This window comes from Aptenodytes forsteri, unplaced genomic scaffold, assembly GCF_000699145.1.
Source record: "Aptenodytes forsteri isolate BGI_AS27 unplaced genomic scaffold, ASM69914v1 Scaffold2, whole genome shotgun sequence".
Taxonomy (NCBI): domain Eukaryota; kingdom Metazoa; phylum Chordata; class Aves; order Sphenisciformes; family Spheniscidae; genus Aptenodytes; species Aptenodytes forsteri.
In genome coordinates, this window is record NW_008795695.1 from 12,448,228 (window position 1) to 12,462,048 (window position 13,821).

Sequence of the window (13,821 nt, forward strand, 5' to 3'; positions counted from 1 at the left end):
GCTTTTTGGTAAGCATGTGATTGAATAACTTTTTTTTTTTTTTTGGTTGAAATCATAAAATATAATTGGAGATGTAGATAGAGGGAAGAATCTCTGCAAAACATCGTAACTTGTTTATTCTTGGAAAAGAATGCTTTTAAAACCCCCCACTAAATTTCTAAATTCAAAGCATTTGTGTAGGCTTCCTTTTCCCAATGCAGCACTCAGCAGGAATTGTGTAAGAACGTGACTTATTATAGGGTATGTTTATTTATTATTATTTTTATATACTTTCAGATAGCTAATGGGTTGGTGCAAACTACTGGCTGGCCGAGTGTCGTTACATGTATTGGCAACTGGTTTGGAAAAGGAAGGTAAATAATATGTAATCCAAAGTTTTGGAAATACAAATCGACACATTCTGCACTGTAATATTATAGTCAATTTAAATATCTTTCTTTTGCTTCAGTGGTTTTTTTGGGATGAAACAAGCAGTTAGGTAGATCTTTGAGAGGAGTTTCCTTTACTACGCTGATTAGTTTATATATTGGTCTGAAATAGTCTCTCTCATGTCAAAACTGTGTTCTGTGGTAGCTCTTTAGTCTGATGTTTAATTTTTCAGGTGAATTATTTCAGAATTGAATTAAGAATAATTTTTGCAAATGTTAACAGTGTGAAACCACTTCTAATAAAGGCTGTTGTTATGCCATTTTAATGTGGAATTTCCTGTGTTTTCATTTGTGTTTCAAAGCAGTTGTCAGGGTGTAACTCTAAAAGTATCTTTTTGTCTAATGTTTTTTTTCTAACACACTTACAGAAACTTGAAAATTTAATTAAAAAAAGAAAATACATATGGCAACTGATTTAACCTTTCTTTTTGTCACTTTCTTTAAATAATCTCTTTTTTTTTTTCCTTAATCCTGCATGGAGATCACTCATAATGTTTATTTTGTCATACTGTACAGGAGTTTTCCATAAATTTTGCACAAGCTGCATGCTAAATCCATTGGCTCTGGTAATAGTTGATGCATGTAGCATATAGTAATGCTACTGTAGTGCCATCCATTGTAGTTACATACCCTTGAATGATCATTATTGTCAATCGGTTCAAGAGAAGGGCATATGAAAATTAAGTATATGCTTTCTGTATAAAGTCACAGGATAGTTAAGAAGATGTAGGCTCAAACTAGTTTTCCATAGTCCCTGCAGCCTTTTTGGTGAATGTTACAAAATGCAGAGAATGATAACCGTCGTACAATACTGAACAGAATTGGCAAGTCTGTGTAAAACAAATATATTTATTTAGATTTTTCTTTGTGCAAAAGCAACAGCCTTTACTTTTAGGAGGCTGCATAGTGGACTGGTGGATAGGGCTCTGGTTTGAATGTCAGTGATCTGGTTCTTGTTTTCATTTTGTTACAAATTCTGTGAAACATGAGCAGACCTTTTAAGATTTGTCTTCAGCCAAAGGAAACCATTTAGTTCAGTTCAAATTAGGTTGCGCCAGGTAAACTCCTGCTGAGGGCAAGGCAGTTTTCCCATGACTTACCAGGAGAAAAAAAAACCCTGCTAACTGTCATGACTTCAGTAGGATTTTTTGTGGTTTACATGAGCTCAGCTGGAGCTATTCTACAGCAGCTCTAATCTGGGATTTCCAGGCAGACAGCAGTTTGATGTGTCTGTTAGCCAAGCTTGTGCAGGTGTTACCTTCTACTAGCGTCTAGCAAGTCCAGAATGTGATCAGCAAATACTGAATTTGCTCTACCTATCCTGTACAGATTGTTTTCTTCTGCGTGATAAGTCTAACATATCCTGAAAGCATCAGATTATCAGTGCTATGTGTTTGCAGGAGGACTTTCATTCCCAGAAGCATTGGACTTAGTGTGCGCATGCTATGCAACGTCTGCATACTTGTTTTTATCGAAGAAACTCTATCCGGAAATATGCAAGCCCTAGTGGTGCCTTTAAATGCCATTAAGTGCAGGATGAGTTCTGTCATGCACAGAGAAGTATTTAGAACACTTCTATTAATATTTAGGTGCCTTGACATTGCCAGATGGAAGACTAGCATAATGAAGTGGTCAGTTAAAGAACAATAAGATTGCAAATATTTCACTAACACCACAGCTGAACAGTCATTTTTGATACACTTTTCTCAAGATAGCAATGCTTATTGTTGGAATAATAAGAAATGTTTGTGGTTTTGTTTTTTTTTTTAAATGCAGGAGAGGTTTGATCATGGGAATCTGGAATTCACACACTTCAGTGGGAAATATCTTGGGATCCTTAATTGCTGCTTATTGGGTGTCTACGTGCTGGGGTCTCTCCTTCGTGATGCCTGGTGTTATCATTGCTGTGATGGGGATTGTTTGTTTCCTGTTTCTTATTGAACGTAAGTGCTTTAATGGGATAGAACCATGGAAGGCTCATTATGGGTGAAGAACACCAGCTGTTTAAGCTAAATGACCCAGTGCAAAGTATATTCCTTAAGCTATGCCAATACTTAAAGAACTTCTTCCTAGAAAACTAGATGAAGAAGAACCTGTGTAAATCTAAAGAGTTTATACACTTAGACTCTGGCATACCTGGGAGAGTAACACTTCAGAATTCAGTCCACTGCCCTGTCATTACTTCCCTGTCTTTATAAATTGTTCAAGTGTATCTTAGCAGAATGTCCCACCTGGCTGCAATGTATGTTCTGTGCTACCGTTCAACCCATGCCATCCATATTCTGTGCTATGAAATACAGAAATCAGCCGATAGAGCAAGTTTTGACACTTTAAATTAGAAATTAAAAAGGCATGCCCTGTCTTGTCCCTATGTAGACTCAGAGATATTAGTATGAATGCTTATTTCACTGTATCTGTCCTATCTCGGGAAGTAAAAAGTTCTGCCGATATAACTAGAACGCTGTAATGAGCTGGACTGCCAGAATAGCACTTAATGTGGTCATAGGATGGGAAGGGTACCATGGAGCACCCTTTTCTTTTTCTCTAAAGCTACAGTTACACATTTCTATCAGGACTACTTCTGTGTTATCTGTACCGTTGGTTTATTGTCAGTAAATTACACTACTGCTAAGTGTTTTAAGAGGTACTCATGATGCTTGTTTTCACTATTAACTATGTGTGGTATTGTATTTCAGATCCTAAAGATATAAGTTGCTCCTGCACACCATCCAGTGTAAGTGAATGCTTTTTCTATTTTAATTTTTCCTCCTAATACACACGTTTATTATGATAGTTCTGGAAATCACATAATCTGTGTGGCCCTTTTGTGCCAGGCTGTTATAACTGACCCTATACTTGAGGGAATGATTGGTCTTCTGTGCTTGCTTCACTGGTAAACCAGTAGCTTACTTTCTATCAAAGCAATATGAATCAAGACGTGAATGAGTTTGTTTTAATTAAAGTTTTGGAATAGATGATCTTACTACAGTAAACCAAGTAAAAATTGTTCTTTTTTTTTTTTTTTTGAGTTTTCTTACTTTCCTCCAGTCTTCCTGGGCATCTTCAGAGCATTTTGACCTATCTCCTGGTGTTGCCTGCCTTGTTTAGGTATGGCATAATGGGATAGCTGCCAACCATATCCTGTGAAGGGTCTCGCTGTTGAGAACCCCATTACAGAAAGAGCAGATAGCCCTTTTCCTGGCATAGTGTAAATGAACCATGCATCTATGGGCTTGGGGATGGAAGGTGGGATCTTCCCTTGGATAGAGGTAAGGACAGTAGCAGCACATGGCTAGGGAAAAGAGGAAGCAAGGGGTGAGCTGAGTTGAAGAGGTTGGAGCAAACAGTGAGTCTGTGACAGTGAGTTTAGTCGTGATATAACATGGCCTTTATTTAACCAAAACTGACATTAATGAAGAGCTGTGAAAAGGAGAGAGAAATAATCTGTGCTTAGTGGTATGGGTCACATGACAAATCAATGCTTTAGTTTTTGTGGTGTCACAGAGTAATTTAGGTTGGAAGGGACGGGACCTCTGGACGTTGTATGGTCCTACCCTCTGCTTGTAGTAGGTCTAAATTTGACATAGGATCAAATTGCTTAAGGCTTGCCTGTCAAATTTTGAAATCCTCAAGGATGGAGATGCTGTTTATACATAGATGATGGGATTTTTTTAAATATACAGTGAGATTTTAGAACACATTGATTACATGTTTTACTGGCATCAAGGCAGTGGATCTTGCTATTGTATAAGAGCTTATACTTCAAGGGCTTCAATTTTGGCAAGGTAGTGAACTTCACTAAGCTGTAAATATACTCACACACACACACAAACTGTGGAACGCATACTGCCTGGATCACAAGGGTAAATGCGACTCTCTTGACACAAGAGTTTGAAAATCCAGCATCAGAGATTGACCACTTAAGGCATTGTTGAAGCAGGATTGAAGCGTGTGTGTGCAAATGTCTAAGCTTTCTTTGGGTTGCTGAACATTGCGTGTATACTTCCTTGTGCCATTGTGGCAGCAAAACTCATAACTTTTTTTATTGTTGCTAAAAGAAAAGCTTTCTCTTTAAGTATTAGTATAAGGTTGCTCAAACACTATTTTAAATGTAGGTTGGAAGTGATTAAGCTCTGGTACCAAGATGTTTGCCCAATGCTTTTGAAACAAAAGTTCGTAAGACGTTTTATGTACTCAAAATTAAGTAATGTAGAAAGCCATGTCAAAGGTGAAAAGGTGTGCCTTAGAAAGCTTTAGCTACTATGTGAGAAGATGATTCCTTTCTTGCCTCGTGTAGCTGTGACCCAAGAGGAGGGAGGCAATCCAAACAGAACGAGAGAAAAATAAAAAGCAAGGAAAGGGAACAAAAAAGAGAGCATTAGGAAGAGCAGCTGTGTATAACTTCTTGTAACAGAACGTCATTTGTAGCCCAGTTTTGTTTAGGAGTGTGTTTGCAGGTTCATCTCTGTTTCATGTTGCATAAGACTCTGGTATGCGTTTGTCTCTACTGTAACCAAAACCTAGAGCAGCGTGTGGTTCCAGGCTGTTTGTCCTTTGGCTCCCAGGGACCTGTGGGCAATCAGGTCTGCCACATTTTCAGCTAGTTCTTTGGAAGAATAGTAGGGGGAGATTGGCAAAGAAGGTCTTAAGGTTTCCCGTGTGTGAGGGCAAATCAGGGCTGTTGGGGAAAGTGTCAGAGGGAAGGTCCCAAGGGAATCCCACATTTGTTTTCCAATGCTAGGGGATTATACATGGAGATTGTCTGCACATGTAGGTGTATGTGAACTATACCTTTTAGTTGCAAGTCTTGCAGGTAGATTGTATAGGGATGATTGCTGTTTTTTTACCACCCCCCCAATAGTTTCAGATAGTTGGCTTTTTACATTTTAAATGCTCTCTTCTTGAATAGTAACTGAAGGCAACTTTTCTAGTCTGTGTTATCTCTTCTTTACCAGTTAATGGGTTTTTTTCTCCTCATATGAAGTAGTCCTGATAAAGCTTCTGAATACTTTTAATGGTCTGGAAATCCTAGTCTTAGTTTGTTACTGTGAGATAAGGTGTGGTCACAATATGCTCTGTATTTTTCATTTAATTCTCTTTCATTTCTTAAAGGTAACTTCTGTCAAGTATGCGAATATTTTAAGTGACCCTTAGAGACTCCTCACAGGAGGTGTTTTTTTCCTTAGCTTTTATGTAGTTCAGAAATGCTCCCATGAACATTTCAGCTGCTGTTTATAATACCTAGAGCATAATGTTTACAGAATTTGCTGTTAAGCTTTATGGAAGTAAATGTTTGTTATTTGTTTCAAATACACTTTTACTGGAAAGCATAAGTAAAGAGTTCTGCATAGTATGTTGCTCGTATGTCTCGAGGAGCTGGTATGGAAAAATTTGACATTCAATTTCTACTTGCCGTGATATTTTTAACAAAAATTTAGTATTTTAGGAGCTTTTTTTCCCTTCCATTCACCACCCTTTCTCCCAGTCCCAGAAAAGGGCTAGCATTTGATCTAATCTTCTCTAGGACACCAGCAAGATCGCCGCTCCAGGCGCAGTCTCATTGTGTAGGGATGCATTTGACCTTGTTTCCTTGGAAACCTTGTTCTCCAGAGCAAAAGGCATCACTTCTTCCTGCCCTATTCCATATATTCATATCTGCAAGTCTTGTAGGAGGTTTATAAAAGTGCTTCCCCACCTGCCTTGGAGCCTTCTTAGATTAAGATTCGCCATTGTCTTGGGAAGCTGTATGCCATTTGAATTGCTCAGATACCTCTCTTCAGACCTGTATGGTCTGCAAAGTACAATGGATTCTAAATCCTTAATGAATAGGACTCACACTTTCCGTTTGCTGTGGGGAGGGTGGTTTTAGAAGTTAAGGAAATTAATAAGGTAAGAATAGAAGTTCAAGAAGATCTCCTACAAATGCAAATGTGCTAATGACAGTGTCTAACTGTAAAGAAAACTGATTGCTAATTGAGGGAAGGTTCATGTCGTAAAATAGACTGTGTTACTGCTGGGAACAAAAACTTTCAGCCGTCTTGTACAAGGGGTAGAATTTGCTGGCAGGCATAAAATGCTAGGTCTCCTTTTTTGCTCAGTCATTTCAGTGACAACCTGAACAACCTGTGTGCTTCTGCAAATAGAAATGTTTTTTCGAAGACACTAAAGAAACATACGCGCTTGCTTTGCTCATAAGGCTGTAGTAGGTCACTATGGACAGATGTCTTGGCTAGGTGCAGGCAGCTCTGCCAGCTGGTGCCAAAAGCTGAACCTCACTGTGGAAGAATGAGGCCAGTTAAATTTAAGCACAACTAAAATAAATGCTGAACATGAGGGAAGGACTTAGGGTAGATGTATATTAAGATTTATAGATCAGATTCATCTCTGTGTGATATCACTATCTTGGATGAATTTGGTCTACTGTTTATTTGCAGCATGATTGTGAGCCCAATATTTCTACAGAGTTTGTAGTGGTGAGTAATCTGATTTCACTGAGTTGTCCAGAAGCACAGACGGAGAGCCAGGCACAGAGCCTTGAATGCGCGGTTCTTATTCTTTATTCACCAATTTCTTTGGCTGTGCTTCATTTGCCTGTATTCACCTTGGCTCTGATTTACGAATCTGAAATTTGTTTCAAAACAAATATTTGAGTACAATAAAGTGCTTTTAAATGCTAGCATTGGAGGCTTAATCTATGACTTTCCAAAAGGCTATACCTATGACAAATGCAAGCGAGAAGTTAGTGTGCTTTATTAAGCATTAGTGCACTTTCGTAATGAAAGTTAAAGAGTAGATTTAACGGCATTTGTGAAATGTGATGATTTAGAACTGTTTTTATTGCTTCTCATCTTTTCTCCCTGTTCCTTTTTTTTTTTTTTTTAAATAAGTAAACATGTTAGTTGCAGCGTGTTCATACAGACCTGTCTTTATGTTCTAGGAACTTTCTTTAACCTGACTTTGCATTTCCAGGAAACTTAGCTCTCTTAAACTCCTGTGGCAAAGTGCTTGTGCATTTAAAAGATACCAGGCTGCAATTTTTATCTTCTGAAAAGGAGAAAGAGGTCTAAGTATTAAACGTGCAGCCTCTCAGTCTAGTCCTTTTCCCCAGACATTTCCTCCTTACCACAGTAAATCTTATTTTTGACAGTCAAATGAAAAAGTCTTTCATTTTTTATCTGCTGAGCTGCTGAATAAAGATGTAGATGACTTGTCTCTAGATAATGGATTTTCTTCCCCACAGATTATTGTAAATCACTTTTCTGACAAGAGCCTAATTTTCTGTAAGATAAAATTGAAAAATCTGTTTTATCAGACCCTGGCGGTTTGAGTGTTGTTTGTTTATTTTGGGGAATGCGTGCCCAAGACTGCTTGTGCCTCAGGTCTGCACTGAGCAGCAGAAATACTTTAGTTTATCTTCAGAAGTTTTTTGCCTTTTTAGAAGGATTTGGTTGATGAATGGCAGTTTGTCTAAAGAATATTGCAATACATATCCTTGTATTTTTGTTGGGGAAGAATTACCTAGTGATTAATCTTGAATTAAAATGTTCAGTGAGGATGGGAATTCTTTTTTTTTATTTGCGGTGTGGGTTTTGGGGGGTTTATTTGGGGCAGGGTTTGGGTGTTTTGTTTTATTTTGTTCTTTTAATGTGGCAGCCAGAGTGTGATTAGGCATTTAAAGAAACATCTCATCCCTGAGGAATGCACAGTGCCTCTTGTGGTCTTAGCAATAGGTTGTCCCTACCTGACTGCAAACCTACTTTGAAGCTGTATATTTAATTTGGCAGACAAACCTTAATGTCCCTGGCAAATCTCTTTAGACCAAGTATCTCAGAATGATGTTTTCCAGTGAATGTAATTTTGGTGTGAGCTGATACACTAATGCACTTGTTAATAAGTAAGTATAAAAAGCAGGTCCATCTGGTGCCTAAAATATAGCTTGTTGCCTCAATTTCGGTACTGAGCATGCTGGAGGTGCTCAGACTCTTCATTAACCCTCCTCCCCACAAGAGCACAGTCCATTTCTGGGTTAGAAGAATATAGTGAGCATAAGCTAAAGGGATAAACTTTTATCGTAAAGGGATAGGGAAGAGAAGAATCAAGGTTTTCCTGAAACAAATCAACTTCTGTAATTGCTACTAGGATCATCTGCTTATGAGAAAAAACTAAGTTTGCAATGTCAATGAAAGTTCAGTAGAGGAAAAAGCAGCTAAAGATGTTAAGAATGGCATGACTGTGCTCTGAATTCAGTATGCTCTTTGTGTATAAAAACAGTATAAAAACAGTATGAAGTTAGCCTTCAAATAAATTTGTGATTGTATTTTATGTACATTGCCATAGGTGTGCATAAGAACTTTAAAAACAAAAAATACACAGTCATTAAATTAAAGATGCTTCATTTGGGGTTATGTTTATGTTACAATGCACAAAGACTTTTGTTGCAGAGAAATTATTAACACTAATGTAGTCCTTTAAAAAACAAGCAATAAAAGTATGGGGTTTTTGTTTTGTTTTTTTCAGAGTTCTAAAACCTTTCTGAATGGTGCATCTCGATTCAGGGTCCAGATGCCGACCTTAAATGCTAAGGAAACCAGCAAACCTCAGGTAAAATATAACATATTGTTGTAAAATAGTACAGAAGACTTCCTAATGCTCACATGGAATATTTACAGTAGATTTCATATTGGTAAAGATTGCTCTTCCTTTTATTATGCTGAAATCTACTTCCATCTTCATACACAAATGTAACTTCAGATGAGGGAACTAAGTGTTATCTAACGTAAATACTGCAAACCGAGCTGAATAAGATACCATGCTTTCTCAATTGGTCTTGTGATTTTCATACAATTCCAGCAAAAGTAATGCACTGCAAAATATTTTAAAGATAGCCCATTTGAAATCTTTAAACTACTTGTATCGTGTTTGTCCCCTCCTTGCAGTCTCACTTCTCTCCCTTTTTAATGTAATAGATGTACTTAGGAGATTATACAGTTTAGACAGTTCTAAATATGAGCAATTATTCACAGAAATCCTGCTTAAAATTGTACTGTAAGTGCTGGTAATTCTCACTGGAAACTGAATTCTGGATTTGCCCATTTGTGGGCAAAAAGACATTTTATCTTGTGATGGACATTAACTGAAAATTTCCATTTGAAATTTTGTATTTGTATTCAGTACACTTGGCACATCATATCCTGAGAGGATAACTTTTTTTTAAACTTCTTTTAGACTTTTACAGAAAAATAGAAACTTCCTGTTCTTTTTATCCTTTGCCCATAGAATAATAATCAGCATTCACAGGGTATAATAATCAGTGTGGATGAAAAGGTTTTGAAATTTTTGTTAAGGATACACTTTACTCATAATTTTTTATCAGTCCAGCTTAAACCCCCTCTGTACTGAGTTTATTCGTGTTCATTTTGAGCTGCCCAAGAACAGTCTCCAGCCTGGAAACCATTTGTCAATATTATTTCACAACCAGCTAGAAGATAAAGGGAGAAGATGTCCAAAGACACCTACTGATATTTTTACAAGTCATGAAGACAATTTAAAATATAGTCAGCAAATTAGTAGATAAATATTTCTCTTCTAACTCTGCTAGTAACTCTAATTGGCGCTCTCGCTGTCAGCCTGCGCAGGGAGTCTGCACAGCAAGTGGGCAAGGAAGACGTACCCCCTCTCAGACTGACTGGTGCTCCCTTGTGAGCAGGACAGAGAGACAACGTGGACAACAAAGCACGAGGGCACCTGCTGGCAATCCTGTCAATATTCCTTTTTTTCTTTTGTTCTCCACCCCGCCAGCTGGGTTCTATGTTTGTAGTGAGGAGTCCTAACAAGGCTTTAAGAAGAAATTAATAAAAAAATAAAAATCCTTGTCACTGTTTGGGACCCCCCCTCATTTTCTGCCAGTGACAAAAGATAATCTTTTTGCCGTCAAAGTGGAGTTGAACATCTTTCCTTTTTACAGTGGTTGTATGCTGAGCTGATTATCGCAGTCAGCTTTTGTGCCTGTACAAACAACAGATGTTTTGCATTTATGAGCTGGTCTCCTCCAGGCACGCCGGAATGGCAGCTTTTACTGATTTTTCATTGACCTCCACAATTACTGTAAAAAGAAAGCAAATATTCAGGATATGCAATGATTGAAAGCAGAATGTGTTTTTGGCTGCGTGACCTGAATACCTCCGTGTGTTCATTACCGCTTATATCAGGTTGGCCTCTTAAAAATTACACAAAATCGAGGGATAATGAATCCTTCCCCAGAGATCAAGTCTGCCATATGCCTAATCACACTCTATGACAAGCTGGCAAGGCTGAACAATGTTATCTCTGCCAAACACAAGCTGCTGGTTTTATTTATCATTTAGCTATGTGCAGTATAAAAATCCCATATTGTCGATAAAAGTTTCCAGCAACAGTTGCTAAATAAGTTATTTGGACTTTGGTCACTTCCACTTCAATATTTATATATTTATATATTTAACCCTCTCTTCTTAAATAAGCTTGGAGCTACCTGTCTGAGAAGTGAGCAGCATTACCTCAGACAATCCCGGTTAGGGTTGTGCAAATTGTGCAAGAGATATTCATTTAAGACACTATCTAGACATGTCTTCCATTGAATCTAGTGGGGAGCTTCACTGCTTAAGCCCTTTTTTTCCCCCTCTGTCCCTCCTTTTTTTTTTTTTTTTTTGGTCCCTCTTTTTTTCTTTTATGTTAATAGCTGGTGGTTTGAATTGCTACTGTCAAAATAGTTCAAGTTTTGAAGTTGCTCCAGTAATTCAGAAGGTAAATACGATGATGATGGAGTGACTCATGTGCCATAGCATAGTTTACAGTGCTATGTCAGAGGTCTCTAGATGTTTTTCCTGTCTTCTAGTTAACGCTTCATCAGGGTGCAGGGTCTCCTGTAAATCCTGCATCCTATCTAGCAATCCTGTGCAAACATTTTGGATGCTGCATGGTAGCTTCTAAAATTATGCTAAGTGGCTGGGCTCAGGTGCCCAGATGGTTCCCTAGCGTCTTCTCCTAAATGAAGTTCTTTAAGAATGGAATTTATTTAGAATCACTGAGTGTAAAATAGCAGAATTGAATTTGTCCAGCACTTGATTTTTTTTTTTTCTTTCTTCCTCCATCAGCTTACGAAATATTAATCAGAAAGTTTTCATCTTTGTAATAACTACTGGAAATGGAATGGCCTGCCGTTTTCTCCTTACTAACCTACAGCCAAATATATATTTGAGGCTTAATTCTTCACTAAGGCTTTATTGAAATGCACAAGAATTGGGAGAAAGAAGACAGTATGTAGAGTGCATCCATAGCTAGTAAAAGTACACAGCTAGGTAAGCTTCTCAGCGAGCAGGTGAAAGTGGGGATAGCTACATCCCATCCTTTTTCCAAGTTGGAAAGGAAGTACTGAGGGCTATTTATACCTGAAATTTCTTTTTCTGTGTACAGCTGTAAGATGTAAGTTTCAGGTTCTATTCTGAGAGTTCACTTCAGTGTGGTGGATGGATAAAAATAACAAGATATCCTCATGGCTAGACTGGGATGGCTTGTTCTTGTTGAGTGATAACTTGCTCCACAAGTATTCTTAGCAGCCAGCGGAATTATTAGAGTAAAATCCTTCTTACTGCTAGAAAAGAACTCAAAATTCACAACTTGGGTAGTATCGGTAAACTCCAGGCTTTTATAATTTGTGAATTGCAATGCTCAAATGAAACAGATGTGAAAAAATAAGTGATTGTTTAACATAAAGCACTCAGTATCCATAATTCAATTGGAAAGATGGCCTGTATTTAAATTGGTGAATAAGATGATGTTACAGAGTCTGAAAAATGGGCTTAATATTTGTACAGAAAGAAGATAATACATGCTTTTACACAGAAATGTGTTGTAGTACTCAGTAGATTGTCAGTTTTAATTAGACCACATTTAGGTAGTGGGGTAAGGAAAGACTGGAAATTGTTTTATTCCATTGAATTGTACTATAATATGTGTTTTTTGCAGCTTGAAATTGTTCCACAATAGAACAGAATCTTGATTTCATAATGGAGCGTATGCACTCATACATAAACAGCCAGGCTTGTTTCACCTGATAGTCTGTATATACTCTCTCTCTATACTCTGTATATCCAAATCAAGAGATTTTTAAAAGCTGTAACTTTCTGTGATTAAAATAGATAAATTGTTTTAAAAATTATTTTGGAATTATTTGATTCCTTGATACGTGTTCTGATGCATTGTTCCTTTCTTTTTTCATATGGTGTTGCTGGGGGAAATTGCAGGATCCAGAGATGCAGCATTTACTTATTGACTCTGAAAATTGCAGTGTGTCACTCAACTCCAGCACTGTGGTCACTGGGGAAGATAAACATGGGACATCAGCTATCAGCTTCCTTGGGGCCTTGCGAATACCTGTGAGTACATTTGCTATTCTTGCCTGTTCCTCTAAGAATTAAGTTTTGCCTCAGATTTCATATTTCCATGAAGTTCTAGATGGAGTGGTAGATGACATTAACTTTGCATCACAAGGTTTGATTGGCAACTCTGGTATACATAGGCTAAAGCGGATTCTGGTACACAAGACAAGGAGGAGGTATTCTGCCCCTCTCAGAGGAGGAGTGAAAATAGATACAAGAGTACTCTTTTCCCCAGTCAGCAGATGGCATAAGCTCATTTGTTGCATCTTAGAAACTACAAGCATCTAGGCTTCAGTATCCCTGTAAACTGTTTTGGGTTTTTTTTTTTTCCTCACCTCATTATAACTAATACTAGAGCAGCCTATAATGTAAAATGCATTTTTTGCCTCAGTCTTTAATCATATTGATAGACCTTGGTCTGCATGGTCCCCTGAGTTGGAGGACCATGAGTGTAGGAACAGTGACTCTCCATTTGTGGACACTGAAATTGTGGACACTGAAATTGTAAGGGACCAGCTGTATCAGCTGAATGTTCAGAAGTCCGTGGGGCCTGATGGGATTCATCCCAGAGTACTGAAGGAGCTAGTGGATGTTATGGCAGGACCCCTCTCGATCATCTACCAAAGGTCTTGGGAGCCTGGGAAGGTCCCTGCTGACTGGAAGCTAGCCAATGTTATTCCGATCTACAAGAATGGCGTGAGGGAAGACCCAGGGAACTACAGACCTGTTAGTCTAACCTCAGCTCCTGGAAAAATTATGGAGAAGATTATACTGGGTACTATTGAAAGGCCTTTAAAGAATAATGCAGTCATCAGGCACAGTCAACATGGGTTCACAAAGGGAAAGTCCTGTTTAACTAATTTGATATCCTTCTATGATAAGATCGTCTGCCTAGTGGGTGAAGGGAAGGTGGTGGATGGAGTTGTTCTGGATTTTAGTAAGGCTTTTGATACTGTCCCTCACAGCATCCTTCTGGA

At 38.0% G+C, this 13,821-nt stretch overlaps 1 protein-coding gene across 1 annotated transcript in view; it reads left to right on the forward strand.

The window, feature by feature from the left end:
- Nucleotides 1-13,821, forward strand: part of SLC37A1 (solute carrier family 37 member 1) — a 35,342-nt gene that overhangs the window by 7,455 nt on the left and 14,066 nt on the right. Inside the window, exons 6-10 of the mRNA XM_009283003.2 lie at nt 277-353; nt 2,205-2,371; nt 3,125-3,162; nt 8,946-9,029; nt 12,710-12,841. Of these exons, the coding sequence (XP_009281278.1) occupies nt 277-353; nt 2,205-2,371; nt 3,125-3,162; nt 8,946-9,029; nt 12,710-12,841 (498 nt within the window). The remainder of the gene's footprint in view (nt 1-276; nt 354-2,204; nt 2,372-3,124; nt 3,163-8,945; nt 9,030-12,709; nt 12,842-13,821) is intronic.